Source organism: Halyomorpha halys, unplaced genomic scaffold (genome assembly GCF_000696795.3).
Source record: "Halyomorpha halys isolate HHAL.00 unplaced genomic scaffold, Hhal_1.1 Scaffold510.1, whole genome shotgun sequence".
NCBI classification, from domain to species: domain Eukaryota; kingdom Metazoa; phylum Arthropoda; class Insecta; order Hemiptera; family Pentatomidae; genus Halyomorpha; species Halyomorpha halys.
In genome coordinates, this window is record NW_027115101.1 from 212,989 (window position 1) to 231,666 (window position 18,678).

Genomic DNA, 18,678 nt, shown 5'->3' on the forward strand with positions numbered 1-18,678 from the left:
TTATCCTTAGTTCCTACCCTACTAGCTAACTTACACCAAGCCAGGAATTATTTACCCCAGTGTTTGAGAAGAATAGTAAAAATACATTTCCCATAGAATAGGACATCATTTACAAACTTGAATTTTATTCCCCTTCTCCCAATCTCAAAATAAATAATAAATATAAAACAAGAATCAAAGAAGTCTTTAGACTTCAACATTTTCAAATAAGAATTTATTAAGAAAATGTTTCGAGTTTCTAACAAACTGATTGAAACAAGTATGATCTTCATAAGGCAGATTATTCCATATTCAAAATCTTGTTTTATTCTAAAAAAAATAATCATAATAAAAAGAAAAACAAATTTAAAACAGAATTTCATTTTAACAATTTAATTTTTTCAAAAACAACCTACTGTAATCCTTTCTTAATTTTAAATTAAATAAAACCTTCAGCAGCACATCTAGTTCATTATTTAAATTGATGTACAAGGAACTACATCGCATGTAAATGAATGGTTAGATCGCTACCAATGAATATAATTAGGGTTGTGTTTTTATATATGAACCGTATTTTATTTTCACTTGTTTCATTCTTGTTTATCTACCTATGCATATATTTGCACTATCAATATTTACCCAACACTGTGGGAGATTGTAATATTTACCAATAAGTAAGATTAATTATTTTGTTTTCAAAATAGCTCTGGGTGAGGGAATTATGTAAGGAAGTTGGATAGAGTAAATCTCTAGAAGAGGTACTGGGTGACCGGCTGCTAACTAATACAAAATAAAATTATTCCATATCAATAGCTTGTTCAAGTACTATGGAATAATTTTAAATTAATATACAAGTAATAATTTTTGATAACAATTTAAGAATAATAGGATACTTTCCCAATCAGGATACTAATTGAGAAACAAAAATAAAAATTGTATCTAAGTCGACTATGGACACTATGAAGGAACTACGATTTACGGCTTTCAATTTTTTAAAATTACAAAATCATTTTAAAAAAATTTTTAAACAAAATAAAAAGAGCCGAAATGAATATCTAAATAATTAATTTTCCTTTAAACTAATGGATTTAAGAAAAGATTAATAGCTATTAATAATATTATAATAGAATATAAATATATGCTAAAAATAATATTAAATGTAATAATATGTAATGTTTAATAATATTTCGAATATTTAACCATTTGAATATTTGAGCACGGATTTTAACGGTCTAATTAAAATTTAATGATAGCTAGATATTAAGATTAGATACCAGATATCCAAACATTAACTGCTCGAAAAGATGTCTCTTGAACAACATTCGATATATACAAACTGATAAAAAAAATTTTATATTTTTACATCTACTTCTATCATCACACAAGACTGAAAAGAGAGGAAACTATCGATTCCGACTATTGCAGCACTTACTAGACAAACGGTCTAAACTTTTAATCTATTACAAAAGACTGATCTACATAGTAAAAGAGCCCAAGAGGAGAAAAAAGACCTCAATTATCTCACCCCAATTTTTGATTACTTTAATGAAAACTATGTATAATTACTAGTCAAAATTGATGAGTCTGCCAAGTATAGGTAGGGGGAATAACAACTCCGTTTCAAAACGATAAAAAAAATTAACTTTTCATTCGGAGATCTGTCTCCAAACGTAGCAACAACACAACAAAAACCTAAGAGAACATCATTTAAAGAAGAGTAAAATTTCCAAAATATGAGCCCTAATTGAGTTATTTACGTCAATTGTTCAGGAGATATAGCTTTTTAAAAGCAACATTTCATAAAAATGTTGTACAGAATGTATTGAAAGAACAGTAGTTAGTGAATTTATTATGAGAAATCTATACAAAAAGCATTCGACGTACTGATGTATATTAGCACTCGAATTAAAGCTACTAATTATAAAGTAGTTTATTACGCTTATCTTGGTAGGAGTAGCAGTTTTCATGATATTTGCTAAAATAAATTGATTTATAGTTGTTCGGACAAATTTTCATGTGTCAAATTTATATTTATATGCGAATATCTTAAAAACTACTACCCCTACGAAAATATGTGTCATAAACTACTTTGTAGTAAGTTACATTTCCTTTATTTTGAGTGATGGCAGACGTGTAAGTCTTATTGTTTTAGACATATATTTTGTCAAAAATCAAACATTTTATTCCAAGATCTAGAAATTAGTTTTGCGAATTTATTTTGTCAAATATCATAAAAACTACTACTCATACAAAGATATAGGTTATAAACTATTTTATGGTAAATTTAACTAGCTTTAATTTAAGTGCTGAATAACATCTGTACTTCTAATGGCTTCTGAAATAAAGTTTTTCATAAATTAAACTTATTGTCTGAACAACTATAAATCAATTTATTTTAGCAAACATCATGAAAACTACTTTTCGTACGAAGATAAGGATTATAAATTACATTAAAATAGCTTTAATTTGAGTGCTAATAGACATCTATACGTCACATAGTTCCTGAGATATAAATTTCTCAAAATAAATACATTAACTACTAATCTTTCAGTACATTTTTATGAAATGCTGCTTTTTAAAAAGCTATATCTCGAGAACCATTCAACGTAAATAGCTCTATTAGGGCTTATATTTCAGAAAATTTACTCTGCTTGAAATGATGTCCTCTTATGTTTTCTAATATTGTTTGTTATTTTAACTATATAGAGCTCCGAATGAAAATTTTTTTTTTTAACGTTTTGAAACAGCCACTATTTTTTATTCCCCCTACCTATACTTGGCAGACTCATAAATTTTAACTAGTAATTATACATAGTTTTCATTAAAGTAATAAAAAATTGGGGTGAAATAACTGCCTTTTTTCTTCCCGGCTCTTGTAGAGACTAACATGGCTGTAATAAGACCAATCTGGATGCACGGAGTTGCGCTTTGGGGCTCCACTAAACCTTTGAATTCCTCTGGTATCCAATACTCGTAATCATACATAAAGACCTTAATGTTTCAGACATAACCGATCCAGCCCGAACCAGATACCATTATAAACACCCTAACCACTAAGCTCCGAAACCCACTAATTTCTAACCTTGCTTCCTCATCTATTCCTGAAAATTCCTCGAGGGGCCTGAAAAGAAGATGGTCACGAGACATACTAATGTAAAAACGTCATTAGAGTGCCACCAATGGGTAGTTTCTCCACACGTCTGTATCACTCGATTATATACTTACATCAAATTTACTGGATGTATATTTATGTACGGTTGTAAATTTCAATAAAGATAGAAAAAAAAATCTACTTGTCCAAATTTTCTTTGTCGATACCTAGCAAATGTAGCAGTTAATCAAAATAAAAATATTTTTATTAATAAACACTTATCTCCGGTAACATTCTTACATTAATCCTAGAATCCCAATCAATATTCAATTATAAGTACCAGATGACTTACCCCGTCTTCGCGAAGTTTGTCCACAGTGACATCATCGTCTCGGAGAGGTGCTTCTCGGGTCGGTTGTAGTAGATGGAGGAGCCGAACCTTCCAGACTCTAGAGGTTCCCCGAGTACGTAAGCTAAGTTTTCACCTTGCGCATTGTGCAATGCCTAAGACAGTTCAGTTAATTATTAAAAAATATGAAGGGGATCCACCAGTACAGATAAATTTAAGTGTAATGGATGAAAGAAAATACTTATAGTTAAAATCATATTTAAACTATAACTAATAAATTGTAGGAAGATAGTCCAGGTTGCGGTCAATAAAGGTATCAAAATAGTAAAAGAGAACTATTTATTGTTAACCAATATTTCACGCTATTTTGCGGGGCTTCGTTGTCTCCAATGTTGGCATAGCTGTTTCAATCTGACAGCCCTGAAGAAGCCCTGCAAAGTGGGGTGGAACGTAGGTTAACAATAAATAGTTTTATTTTACTATTTTGATACCTTCATTTACCACCACCCGGACTATCTTCCTACAATCTACTTCATGCAGTCAACTATCTTCTTCCAATAGAATAAATAAAATTATATAAGAATAAAAAACGAATGAAAAATTCGTAACTAAAAAAAAAAAAAAGAGCAGTATCATAATCTTATAATTCCAAAACTTTGATCTCTTCTGTATATTTGAAGCAATGAATCTACCATAAAGGTGAAAGAAATAAACGAAATATAGAACGAAACTAAAATTACATATTTGAGGTTGGTATAGGTATGGAATCTAACAGGCCTTCTGTTTTCGCTAAAATCGACTAACAAAAGAGGGAATTAAAATAATACATTTAACTGTTTTTTAGTGTAACAGTTTAACAGAAACGATTTTATATTAATATATAATTAGATGGTCTTTGATATCAAATGGAACATATTCTCATTAAAATACTCTGACAGAGCTTTAATGTCAAATTTCCTAAATAGCATCTTTAAAAGAGCCTTTAATTTGGTTTATTCGAAATAATTAACAAAAATATCTTTGTAACCGAGTGTGTTGAGGCGTCACCATAGCAGGCTCGAGTCTGCAGTGGGGCCAGTTTGATTTCGGTCTGGAATTGTTGACTTAATTGCGTTGCGGCCCCACGGAATGTAAATTTAACTCTCCCACTCAGGGTAGAATAGGTTGGTTACCTAGAAAATACCTCTCCATCCCGCCCCGTAAGCCAAAAATGACGAGAAAGTAAACAAAAAAGTAGTACTTGAAAAAACATTGATAATTGACTAAAGGAGAAATATTTTCACAGTTAAAAACCAAATCCCGAAAATAATCGCCGTAACAAGGATTTATAATATACCAATATATAGCCAATGATTTTAGAAAAAATATATAAAAAGTCGCAGGAGATAATGGAGAGGGATCAAAAATGCATAAATAAATTGAATTTATAACTGAATGTTTTCAAAGTTTATATAAAATAGTAATTAATTTTACTTACCATATATGAAATATATAGTAAGGTAGAATATTGCAATCGCATAACTTTCAAGATCCACATTTGAGCAGAAATTAACTTGTACTGATAGTATGATAGCTGAGTGGTGCGCAGACCGCAACAAAGTTTTGCTTTACAAATCGAGAAACTCAATCAACATTTATGATCGAATTGATTATGATCACTACTTGTTTCCTGAATGAAAATTAAAATGATTTAAGAGTTATGACGGATATTAGTTGAATACCACCTTGCCCATCAGATCTGGCACACGTACTCCCAACAAAGGAAGGTTTCGTAGGCGACCCGGCAGAGGAAGGTACTCGCTGAGGACAAAGACATTGGAATGGAGCCAACAAGGGTCTATGAGGAAACGGCTTCATGTCCGATTTATCTATCTCTAAGAATAGAAGGTAAAGGGAAGAATATCGGGGTAAAGGAAGGCAAGAATAAGGATTGCTCACCAGTCAGGGGCCTTGCTCTGGCAACAAAATCTGTTATTTTGGCATAGTTGGTTTTAGATTCTTTTATAGAAACAAATAACTATTGTAGCCAGTTCCTATTAATAGTGTTGCACATATAGAGAACATGAGTCTTAGCAGAATCCAGTTCGTATGTGAAAGAACATCTGGACCCGCCCATGATCTGAATCGCTACAAGAAACTGCGCTGGTTTATCATTTGAATTAATTACTTTAATATATCAATAATTAACAAATGATAAAATAATTGGAAATGGATTCTACATACCGTGAAAGGTAACGCCTCAATATATATTTTTATTTTTTGGAATTTTTTTTTTAGTAATAAATATGCTTTTCCTTTGTTTTATTTTATAGGATTATTTACTAAATTATACTAGACAAAGCCCTGACACTAGTTTTGAAATTATTGTGAGGTTGTCAAATTTTAATTTGAGTTGTGTTAAATTGTTAATTTAGTGTTAACTGTAGTGTTAATTATTAATTCTATAATCATTTTATATTCGTTAATAAAAATATTGTATTTATTGCTACTAGTTAATAGATTATACTTGATAATGGCCAGATTGTGGGGGTGTAAAATACATAATATAAAGTATAAATCTATTTTATCATAATAGATGAATAAAATAATATTCCAAAGATTATAATTATATGATTTCGAATAGAAAATTTATTCTGATACAAATGCATGACCTATTTAAATAATAGCCGTGAGGTAGAAGGTATCGGATAGCATATCTCAAGCTAGGGGCCACTCAAGGCTAGGACCTGTACATCGTGTCCTGGGTAGACATCGAGGGGCCATTTATCAGCGAGATAAGACCGCCACTGGAACTGAAAGAGCTTCGTCCAAAGCCGATAATACTCAACCAACTGTAAGCCCCCTGTTCTCTTCCTTTAGTCATTTTTACCTAGAGGTAAAATCAGACCTTTACCGCTAAAGGGAAACAAAAAAATGCTGATTTTATTCAATAATCCTAACTACTTTTTATTCGTATACAACGAAAAATGCAGTCTAAATGTCGGAAATATTAGAATATGAATTATATTGACAATTTATATATATATTTTTTTGCTTAAAATGTCATAGCCTTATTAGGTTATTAATTTAGTATTCTAAGCAAAGACCAAGGTTTCCCAAATAGCAGTTTATATCGAACTATTCAACTTCACGTCAATATAAGCATAATCAGGACTGAAAAATAATGTAAGATAAAATAAATAAAAATATTAATACAAGGAATATAGTTGGGATAGTAGTTAAGAAAGGAACACGTAATATCAGAAAAAAAAACTGTTTATTAGTAACCAAAAATTCGGCCCAGTATGCAGTTGAGATAAAAACAAAAAATAAAATTGATTTTCTGCTATACTTAATTGGTGTGAATCCAGATTTTTGTCACCGTCATGTGTGATAATGAGCAAATCACCTCCTTGTTCAACGGTTCTTAAAAAACTATAGGAGGTGACAAAAATACTTCCCCTCAAAGCAAAAGTGATCCCAAAAAGGCAACGCCCTTGGGGCTTAGACTTACGTTGAAGTTAGTAGAAATTTCTGTTATTGTAATCTAAACTGAAACAGAAGCCAGCCTCCTACTCTCCTATACTCCGGTGCAAAGCCCAAGTCCATCATAAGCCCCACTTTTTTTACTTCACTTTTCCTACCAACTTACTCCCTCTATTATACTCCTTCCGGCAAGAAGGAACAGAATTTCTCTCTTTATTTATTTTTTATTTTTTTTAACTACTCAAACTCCCTCAAAGACAGCATATTTGTTAGTTGTTGGTATCTCTTTGACATACTAAAATGCTTAAAAAATTTGATATTGAAAAATGTTTTTTTTGGCGAATTCGTGACTTTCTTTCTTCAAAAATCATTAAAAATATTTTTCCTGGAATCAATTTACAGATTTCATGTTAAAAAACAATATGTTATTTGTTTCTTAAAAATTAGAATAGATGGTCCAGGTGGCGATCAAGAAATGTACAAAACTAGTAGAAAACTATTTGTCATAATAAATAGTTTGACAAATTTTAATAAACAGATTTCTACTATTTTGTATCTTCATTGATCAACCCACAGACCATACTCCAACTGTCTGTTGCATACTGTCAACTATTAACCATCCAATAAAATTAAAATAAATAATAAAATGGTTAAACTTAAAAGCTCAATAATTTCGCTCAGTACTAAGTATTTCTAAAACAGCAAGATAATAAATAATAAAACCATTTTTAGTTTAGTTTAAGTTCGCTAAAACCTGAGCTCTAATTGAGACAGGAGCTTTTTAAGTTCAGTAGTTGCAGTTATTATCCAAAGCAAATAATTTTTTTTTTCTAACGCAAATCAAATTTTGAAATTTTATTTTAGATAATATTCTGAAATCTATTATAATTTAATGGTAATATGCTGATTTTTTTTTCATACGTTATTGTTTTTCTGTTAAAAGTTAATGTTTTTTTAGGCACAAAAATTTGTTCCAAGCATCTAAAATAAGTTCACCACAAGATCTAAATTAGGGGTATTCATGATCTTTAGTTTAACATGTTAAATGGAAAAACTCATGTTAAATGGAGAAATATTTCCTTCTTTTACTATCTTAAAACGATATAATATTTAACATGGTTGAGAGTCTGTTAAATGGAAAATGACGTCACGCAACAGACCAGCTGAGCACGTCATAATTTTGTTTGTTGAGTTAGGTTACTTAATCGTAGTTTGTGTTAGTATTGTTTTGGATGTTTCTAAAACTAATAAAACAGTGGATGACAATAATAATAATGTAATGACAGTTGTCAATTAGCTCATCTTGATTCTCTTCCTCACAAGTTAGAATACTTATAAAGGTTATAAAACAAGTTGCTCAGAAAATCCGCTAGGAGCTCTTATGTATTTAGCATTTAACACGACTTTAAATTGGGTTGCTCACAATCCTGAACTTATTATATCTAATATGGTAAAACATTTTACATTTAACACATCATGAATACCTCTATTGTCTAGGTCCACCACAGAGTGTACGTTAGGGAGAATAGCTATGACACAGAGCTTCATGAGGTTTTATTTTGTAGTTTAAGAGTTTATAGACTTTGAATTCTTATAGCTCAACTGCGAATGAAGGTCAACCTGGTTTGTCATGAGGTTCTTCCGTCTTTTTTTTTTTGTTTTAGGTTTTTAAATTATAACATAGTATGCTATAATTAAAACATTACTTATTAGTACCTACTAAATAAATTATTATAAAAGCGAAAAATGGTCAATGTTCTTTGCAATATTAAAAATTAGATTTATAACACCGTTCCATAATACCATATATAGTATAGTGAGTGCCATGTGGAATGAGATTTGGTTAATATAAATTTATTAAGTGAATTTTTATTAAAATCATTAGTTTTACCGTTTATTACAGCGCAGTGGTATTAAGTTACAAATCAACAAGTTTATCTCATTTCTGCTTATAAATGATCTATACTACAAAGAAATACTTATAAGACTGACGATTCATACCAACTATGAGGCTATCAAAGTTGTTTTTAACTATTCACTTTTAAGTTTTTCATCACTCTGTTGCAACTGGTGAATAGTTCTGGTTCTTTTGATGTAAAAAATATAAAGAATTAATTTTATGTAGAGGTAAGTAATATATATTTATTTACTAACAACCTAAAGTAACGACTATGTTTCATTACTGTCCTGTTATCACATACTCATATTACAGAGTACATTTTATGTTATTTAGTATACTGTCAATGTCTTAGCGATCATTTGAAGTCCGGTTCTGAATTATTTTTGGAGGCCCTCTAGAAAGAACCCTGCAATGTTTAACTTAAAAACAATAAACTTGTTGAAAAATAAAACAAGAAATTAATGGTGAGTTTTTTGCTGTAAATTTTATAATACAAGTAACTTTTTAAACATTTGTGATTCTTAAAAAATAATAATTTTAATTAAAAAAAAAATTCAAAATTTACTGTTTTTGGTTCTAGCTTCAAATGATGAGGTGTTGGAATGCATCACAACAGAATCGAAGACAAGTATAAAACAGAAAAAAGGGTGGTCTATTCTCACCTTCCAAAAAAAAAAAAAAGTGATCTGATTAAGTCTTAGGGCTAATTTAAGGAATGGATCACACGTTAGATTAAAGAATGGATTTGGAATAGGGGAGGGAGTTAGGTCATTAGCGTCAGAGATTAGTCGGCCATCTGGTGTCCATACTCCCGGCTCCTCTCCTAGTTACAAATAGGGCTAGCGATCAATAGAGGGCGCTCACTACTTTACGTCTCTGTCAACCACAAGCCACCCTTGTTTCCTTAGATAATTAATATTTTTAAGACTAACTATAGTTTCAATAATCCGTCATCTTACTAAAAGTAATACTAATAATACAAAACTAATGTTGGTCAGTCAAGGACATCGTAATCTTTCCTTTAAGCATTATTATTCTCTAATATATTTTATCATGTAACAGCCTACATTTTAGAATATAATAATAATTTATAAACCATTCGATTCAATGCATTAGTGGGTCAAACAACAATACTAAATGCCAAGGCAAGTGCAGAATAAAATTTTTATTTTGGAAGGCTGTTAATAATTTGATTTAATTTTTTAAGACAGAAATTAAAAACTTTGTCATTACATGCCTCCCTCTACAGAAAATTCTTAAATAAAAATAGTTACCTCATATTATAATAAAAAACTTTCAAAAGTGCCAATGAAGAAACAAGTACTCACTTACATCTAATTGACAAATGGGTTAAAAGTGTAAAAGGTTTTTATTCTCCTCTAGGATAAACGGTTCTTTAAAGCCTTAGGAGTGTAAAAAAAATCCAGACTTTTTTTGTGAAATAAAGGAGGTAAATGACACGTTATACAGGTTAACTGAATAATGAAACTAAACCTTTCTTATTAAGAAAGAGAAATAAAATTAAACAAGTTTTTTTTTTTTGCTAATATTTTACTTCTTAAAATTTCAATAATAAAAAGTCATAATTTCGAGCAGCAAAAACTCATACACTCAGAAGTACTTTTAATTAAGACAGTTTTTATATTATTTCATTTTACTGACTATATTAAATAATGAGGCGTATTTTTTAATAACTGACTAAATTAGTAGTCATAGTGTGCCGTACCTAAGGGAATAGGACATGACGAGGGAGTGAAAAACGATTTTATTAAAAAATGTTTTACTAAAAAAAAAAAAAAGGAATTGAATAGTTATTAATTTTTAATGCCTGTCGCTCACGATAGAGGTTGAAAATGGAACAGACGCATGATTTACACATTTTCTGATAATATCCCAAATTTATAATTTTTCACACACCATTTAGCATCTTTCTACAGTCCCATCATATTTTAAAATGTTTATATCTTGTTTCGTTTAGCCCTGATGAAACCCTTCGAATAGGGCGAATCGTAGGTTACAAATAAATAATTTTCCTGATATTTTTAATCTTCCTTGACCACCACCTAAACCATCTTCCTACAAAACAATCAATGTTAAAATTCTGGCCATTATTTAATTGAAAAAGGTTCATAGTATAATCTACAAGAATTTGTATTGTATGTGAACATGCTACTTAACAAATCCCTTTCAAAGGAAACCTTTCTTTAATTGGTTCAGTACTTTGCCTGAAAAACTTTTCACTTAAAAGAAATATTGCATATTTTAAGTTGATTTTATTTATTTTTCATATAAAAAACCTAAATAGATTTTAAGTCTTCCTGGATTAGATAAAAATACACTGCTCTGCAATTAATTGTGAGAATAATATGCAAATACAGAAAGAAAGTTAAATAATTTTTTTTTTTTTTTTTTTTTTTTTTTTTTTTTTTTATGTTTACAACTGTATAAAAAAATACAACCAGTAAATTTGATCATAATGACATAATGATATGATACAGGATGTAGAGAAACTACCCAGTAGTATAACTCTAAAAACAGTTTACAATATAAGGTCATGAGGCCATCTTCTTTTCAGGCACCTAGGAGGATTGCCAGGAGTGGAAGAGGAAGCAAGGTTAGAAACGAAATAATTTAATGCGGATATATTGACTTCAAAATTTATTGAGTCGTTCACTCAAAATATCATTCCATTCCCACAAACAGACAAACAGACAATAATAGAAGAAGATCAAAATCCCGATGACTATTAGTTCTGAAATGATTTTTGATGATAAGTGGTGAGAAAATATAGACAGAAAAGGATTAAAATGAATGAATTCAAGAGTTGATGAGGGTGTTAAGGAACGTCCTTATAAAAATGGAAAGATTCGATGAAGGAAATTGTGCCAGAGAAGAGAATGCCTGGACTAGAAAAAAAATTAAAAGATATTTTGAAAAAAAAAATCATATTAGTGGAAAATTTCTTAAAATTGTCCATAACAATGAAATCAGTAACTAGAAGATTTATTTAATTCTTTATTAAATAACTGTTTAAAGAAGATAATATTCATTGTGTAAAAACGTTTCCGGTCTTTACTCCGAATTCAGTTAGAAGGACTGATGCCACTGAATCTGCAGAAGTTGGTCTACTAAACTTCATCTTATATTGTCCGTATGGTCTTCACATACGTCTTTATAATTTTACATATTTCAAGAAGATTTTTAATGGCAAGAATAACTGTTTGATTATTATTAGGATTCTAATGTTTTTTGACATATGTGAAGACTAGTTGAGGAATATCACAAGAGATTATACTAATTTGTGAAATCATACTATATTATATCTGAATGTTAAACTAAATAATCACTTAGAAACGTTGCTAAATTGATTATATGCTTCATAACAAAAGAATTATAAAAAATATTAATGATTTCACTGCATCCCATTATATAATAATAATTTGTTATTTTTACGCAATTAAAAATCCGTGTTATTATACACGTAACATATTTAAACTGCATCGATGATGAAAGGATTTATTATATCTTCACTTAGAGTTGATTCCTTTTTTCATTTATTTATTGAAATTCCCAACAATAATAAATAAAAACTAAAAACCAGTAAATGTGATGTAAATTATAATAAAATGATATGATATAGACTTGTGAAGAATCTATGCATTGTTTCAAATCCTATAACATTTGTAGAATGGAGGGTCTCTATGGCTTTTATTACCAAAGAGTTTTATCAGAAATTTAAGAAAAAAACAAGGTTAGAAACTAGTTTTTTGGGTATAAGGGAGTTAGTCGTGGAAGGATTGATGTCTTATTCTGAGAGCAAAACTAGTATTAGACATTCGATTCTAATCAAAATTAATTTTCATTAAAAAATAATTATTTAATTATTTACAGAGTGCCTTAACCTCAAATGCTTTTAAATATTTAGGTAGATTTGTGATTGATTAATTTTGACACAAAAATCTGTCATGCCTTATCATAAACTGTCTAGAACTTCCCCTTGAGTTTGGCTTATCTCGAGCCACCAGAATTAACTTACAACTCCTTCGCACAAAACAGTCCAAATAATAAATTAGTCTGTAATAATTTTGTTTTTTGATGCTGCGCATGGTACAGGAATTCTCTTACCTACACTTAAAGAAAGGTGCAGAATCAAAAAAATTGGCTAGTTTAACGATAAAGCCGTAACCAAAGCCAAACTAAACGATCTATTGCGGTATATGGGATCCCTGAAATATCTTTGATACATGGCCAAAGAGTCAGTTCCCAAGTATTAAAAATGGAGAAAGTAGCTAAGAGTTAAAAACACTTAATTAAAGTTAGAATCGCAATTACTCCAATTTGAAATTTTAGAAATGAAATTGGAATCTCAAGTAACTTAATTTGTTATTATAACTGAAGAATCACTGCAATTGTATTTATGGTTTTCAATAATCATTACTAGTATTAGTATTTGCGTTTACTAATTTCACTCAAATCTAATAAATTGCAATTACTATTTTGTACAACAGTGAGAAAATCCAACATGAATCTTCTAGCGGTAATAATGATAAAGCAGATTATGAAATAAAAGTTTCTGCTATGCCTGCATATAGTAAAAAAAAAAACAGTAAACTATTTTGGAGATTGTACACCTTCTCATTGTTAAAATGAGGAATATAAAAAAAAATGTAAATGCCAAGAAATAATAAACATGATGATATGATTATGGCTTAGTTTTTTATCAATCTCTTCCTATATACAATAATACCATTTTTTAAAATATATTATCATGAATTGAATGCTTATATAATTTTTAAAAAGACATTTTCGTAAATACTTTTAAAAAAAATTAAATATGGTGATATTTCATATAAAACTCTTGGCAACTTTGTTAAGACACAATGTTGCTTGGCCTGGATCTGGTGGCTTGACTCGCTGACAGCTGAGAGAGCCTGAAAGTTGACAAAGATTGATGAGCTCATTAATGACTTTAAACAGCGCTCCTGTGCAGGATTTATCAGTTATATCTTTGGTTTGACTCTTATTTGTGTAAATATTTCAGGATTATCGTTGTGATCTTTAATTTAAATTATTCATATTTACTAAATTTTTATGAGGATTAATTTTCTTGTTTTTCTTATTTCTTTAAAACGGACAATGGGATTCATAAGGCGACGAGCTACATTCAGTAAACATAATAAAGGTTTTGGTTTCACGCCGTCATTTTACTTCACATTCATCATTCTATTTTAGGTTCTGAAATGCAAAACGTGAAATCTTATAGTGGGGCAGAATGTGGGTCAAAATATGAACTAGTAATCACAAAAATATGACAAAAACTTAAATATAAATAAGAAAAATGATAATGGTTTCTGTTCCAAAAATTTTAATCAGAAATTAAAGATCACTTCAATTAAAAATAAATTTGTGTTCCAAATAAAACATAGATATGAAGCCACCTAACTTTAAGATGAAGATCGTAAAAATTATGTTATGGATTTTTTTTTTTTTGGAAAATTATACAGTTGTATCATACCCATGTCCAGAAACGTATATGAGAGCATAGAAGAATTACTAAGGAATTCGAAAAAATTGGATTTTTAGTAATATTGAAACGCATTTCGGAAAATGTTAGAAAAATAACCTTTTAAATAATTTAGGGGTTCATCGTGACCCTTGCTAGAGAAAAGAATCTATTTTCTCCTATTCGGGGACAGGGCCATGAAGTTGTATAAATAAAATTTTTATAGAAATAAATAAATAAATTATGTTGCTATATATATTTTTATTTTTTTGTTAATATATTTTCAATTATCATTTTGTAAAAGCCAGCTTTCTTTTTTATTTTTAAACCTATTACATGTCCAGAGATATACGAGATAGAAGTATGAATCATGTCATATTATACATGATTACATATTACTTGGTCATGTAACGAATATTATTTTACGAGCTGGGTATAGATATAACAGAATCGCACTCAATAAATACTATATTGGACACAAAGCATGTCATTCAAAGGAAAATTAACATTCGAGTGGAATCTCTCAAAACGCTTATATGGGGATATAATGCACTTTCAAATTCACCATTAAAACGAAAATTTTGTTTTGATCAGTCTATTCTATGGCAAACAAGTATTTTTTTTTCATAAACATTACGACATATCGAGCCTTAAAAATCGCCATGAACCAAAATGCTTAAAAATCATTTCATCACAGAATAATGGGATTGACCTACAAAAAAAAAATCATAAATTCTATCTATCATAAGTATTAATAAAAAATTATAGATTCCATACGAATAGCATATTGGCTCATTTTGGGCAAAAATATCCTGAATTGACAATAGAATAACTCATATTTATTAATAAAAATATTACGTGGACTGCTTGATGACAATAAAGTACAAAATAAATTCTTAGGCCTTTTTTTTTTCTTGAAACAAAATGAATAATACTTTAAAATAAATCATGAATTATCATAATGTACTGTAATGGTACATGAGTGTATCATATCGAAAGGCTACATATACACCATTATCAACGATTAACAATCCAAAGGCATCAATTACAGTTTGATAATATTGTTCTTGCATGGTGATTGCTGTATGTTGTATATTTTATAAGGTTTACCAATCATAGATGGAAACAGTGCTTTGACGAATGAAGAATTGAGGAGTGGTGTACAGAAGGTGCAATGGATTGTTGAATTGTATATGCAAACTGTTTTGAGAATAAGAAAAAGGATGCTCCGTAATTAAGAAACACCCTTAACCAGTATAGTTTTCAAACTCAAGATATTTAAAATGCCTAAATAATTCTTTTAAAATTAAAATCTCGTTATATTCGGTATTTAAACAAAATATATATTTTTATAAATTTTTTTTTTCAAAGGATACTTTAATAATGGCTTGACGATATTGTTAGAGTATTCTTAAAATTATTCCTAAAAAACTGCAAAAAACAAATTGTAAAACGGGTCTTGATCGACTCAAAAAAAAAAAAAATAAAATAAAAAGTAATAGGATTATATTATAGACAAAATAAGAGTTGTTAAGGACAGATTATGAATCTGAAGATAGGATGAAACCTCAAAACCTTGTTGCTTGCTATAATTATTTTCATTTTTTATTAATTCGATAGACATTTTATTTTATCTGTTGTAATGGAGATTCTTCATATTCTTTAAAGAATTGTAAATAAGATCATCAGCATCATATGTTATTTTTTTGTAAATTAACATAATTTCATTTTTTCACAGTTTATTATTGTTAGAAGTTAAATTATATCATTATATTATTAAATCATTTTTACTTTTAGTATTTTGTTTCTGCTCTAAGGCCCAAAACTTTTTTTTTTTTTGTTTTTTTTTCTTGTGATGTTCTGAAGGAATCTGTATCACAATAAATAAAGAATATTATTATTATTAATTTTTGTATTCAATAAATTATGTAATACTGAATTATTATATAAGAGAATAAATACGGACTTCAGCAGAGAAGTCGTCCCAGACTGATTTTTATCTTTTATAAATTATTATTTCGTGTTAATAAATGTATTGTAAACTGTACCGACTATATACTGAACGTCTCTGGATTGGACATTGTCAGTTCAACCCATGCATATATCTGTGATAATAAATCAGAATCGCACATTTGCTGCAAGACTGACAACAATTCAAAATAAATTAATAAGATTATTAAACACTTAGGAATATTCGCATACATTGAAGAGAAAAGTTCAGACTTTATTATAATATTAATTATTTTTTAGGTGGTATCGACCCTTTGAGGAATAGGTGAAAAAGTAAATTGAAAAAAAAGTAAATTAAGGTAGTACTAATGCTATTCCATACTGAATTGGTTAGTAAATCATGCTTCCTATGTTGCCTTGTCCTTACAAGGGGATGATCGAGGTGCTTCGAGCGGTGGGAGAAGACGTATACGAACGTCTTGATGTTACCCTGGGCAGCCGTAGCGTGATAAGTGGCCATCTGAAAGACTGGAGCTACGATCCTCGCATCGGAGAGGAGGGTGAGTGTGTTGTCACGGGCCTTAAGGGGTGACATCCGGGGGCTGTGGAGGTCGTACACCCCGCTGGCTCGGTCTTTGGCTGTCCTCCACTGGCTCTGAAATATCACAGAAACGTTACAATTAATGTTGAGAAAAATCAAATGATTGTAGCAAAAATCTTTATCAATCAAAGAATAGTGTGGAATTATAAATCCCAATATTTTACTTTGATTAATCGTATCCAAACTAATCCAACGTAAACAAAAACCAAGATACGGAGAATTAAAGTCCAAAAGAAATCCTGCGAAGTAATATACATCAAAACTGTACACAATTTTTGATAAACTTTGAACAATATTTTCACCTTTATACCAAGATTACTACGGCCAACTACTTTTAAACACTATCAATTCATTCCACCAAAAATGTCCATTCTAACTTCATTTATTTTTAATCATGAAAAGGGTTTAGAAAATTATGAAATCATTTTTATATATTTCTTCCTAGCTAATGCAGATGAGCAGTAGAAGTCCGACAATATACGTCTATGCATCAAACTGCTGCTAAAAATTTCAGAAATACCTTCATGATACCGAAGAATCACCATCACAGGAACATTAAACAATATAATAATAATAATAACATATTTATTTGTTTATGCAGCAACTCAGTTAAAATAATAAACAATGAATAGTTACATATACCTCTGTTGTAATCCTGCGAGAATAATAGATTGAAAATTATTTATGTAAATTAATGATAAACCATACAACTAAGCTGGTTTATTTGCATTCTCACATTAAATAAACAAAACAAAAACGTCATTGCATATTTAACAATATAAAAGAGACAATAACTACACATCCTATAGGAAAAATAATATTCAAAATAAGTTTGATATTTTGAGTTATGTAAATAAAGAATAGTTTCAGTTCTAATCGGGAGTATGACAGAATTTCATACAAAATCACAAGCTGAACGAGGCTCGGTGGATCTATTGTATATTTGCGTGTAATTAATTAACTTCTTATAAATAATTAATTATTATTAATAAATAAACTAATTAACTACTGCCGGTTTTAGGAGTGGTTAATAAGTTCGCCTATACATCTTCAATGGTTGGTAGAAAACGTTGCAGTAAAACAAATAGTACAAGGAGATCATGAGGGGAAAAATGTAGTTATTTCCTCCTAATTTTTAATTAATTTAATGAAAACTAGTCAAAATCGATTAGTCTGCCAACTACATAGTGGCTGCTTCAAAACGTTTTTCATTTGGAGCTCTCTATTTTTAATATGATCGACAAGACAACAAAACCTAATAAAACATAATTTAAAGAAGAGAAAATTTGCTAAAATATGAGCCATAATATAGCCATTTAATTTCAATAGTTCTCAAGATAAAGCTTTTTAAAAAGCTAAAAAGATCTAATAAAAGATGCACTGAATAATCAGTAGTTAGTGAATTAATTTTGAGAACTCTATATCTCAAAATTTGATGTTCAAATGTCTATTAACATTCAAATTTAAGCTAATTTTATGTACTATCATGTAATTTATCTTCGTAGGAATAGTATTTTTTATAGTATGTTATGTATCCTTACTTTAACATAGACATTATAAAGAATAGGTCTTCAACAATTTAGCGTGTTTAAAATACATTCTCGATTATATTATATCGTTTATATGAATAAATATTTACACTGTGCTGGGCACAGTCGGTTGAAATCAATTAAAGACCGTGTAGCGGAATAATTGCCACATGTTGATTTTTGAGATGGTAATGAGTTATAGATTAAAATTCTAATTCATCCATATTGGTTTTATTTAAATGAACTCTTTCAAATTTTTTATTTATAGCAATTGTTTAAATTTGATTTATTTATTTATTTTTTTAATCTCT

The 18,678-nt window shown here is 29.3% G+C and overlaps 1 protein-coding gene across 1 annotated transcript in view; it reads right to left on the bottom strand.

The window, feature by feature from the left end:
- LOC112210049 (uncharacterized) overlaps nt 1-18,678 on the bottom strand; it is a 29,839-nt gene that overhangs the window by 9,030 nt on the left and 2,131 nt on the right. The window contains exons 2-3 of the mRNA XM_024361922.2: nt 16,620-16,892; nt 3,423-3,574 (exon numbers count right to left, since the gene is read on the bottom strand). Of these exons, the coding sequence (XP_024217690.2) occupies nt 3,423-3,574; nt 16,620-16,892 (425 nt within the window). The remainder of the gene's footprint in view (nt 1-3,422; nt 3,575-16,619; nt 16,893-18,678) is intronic.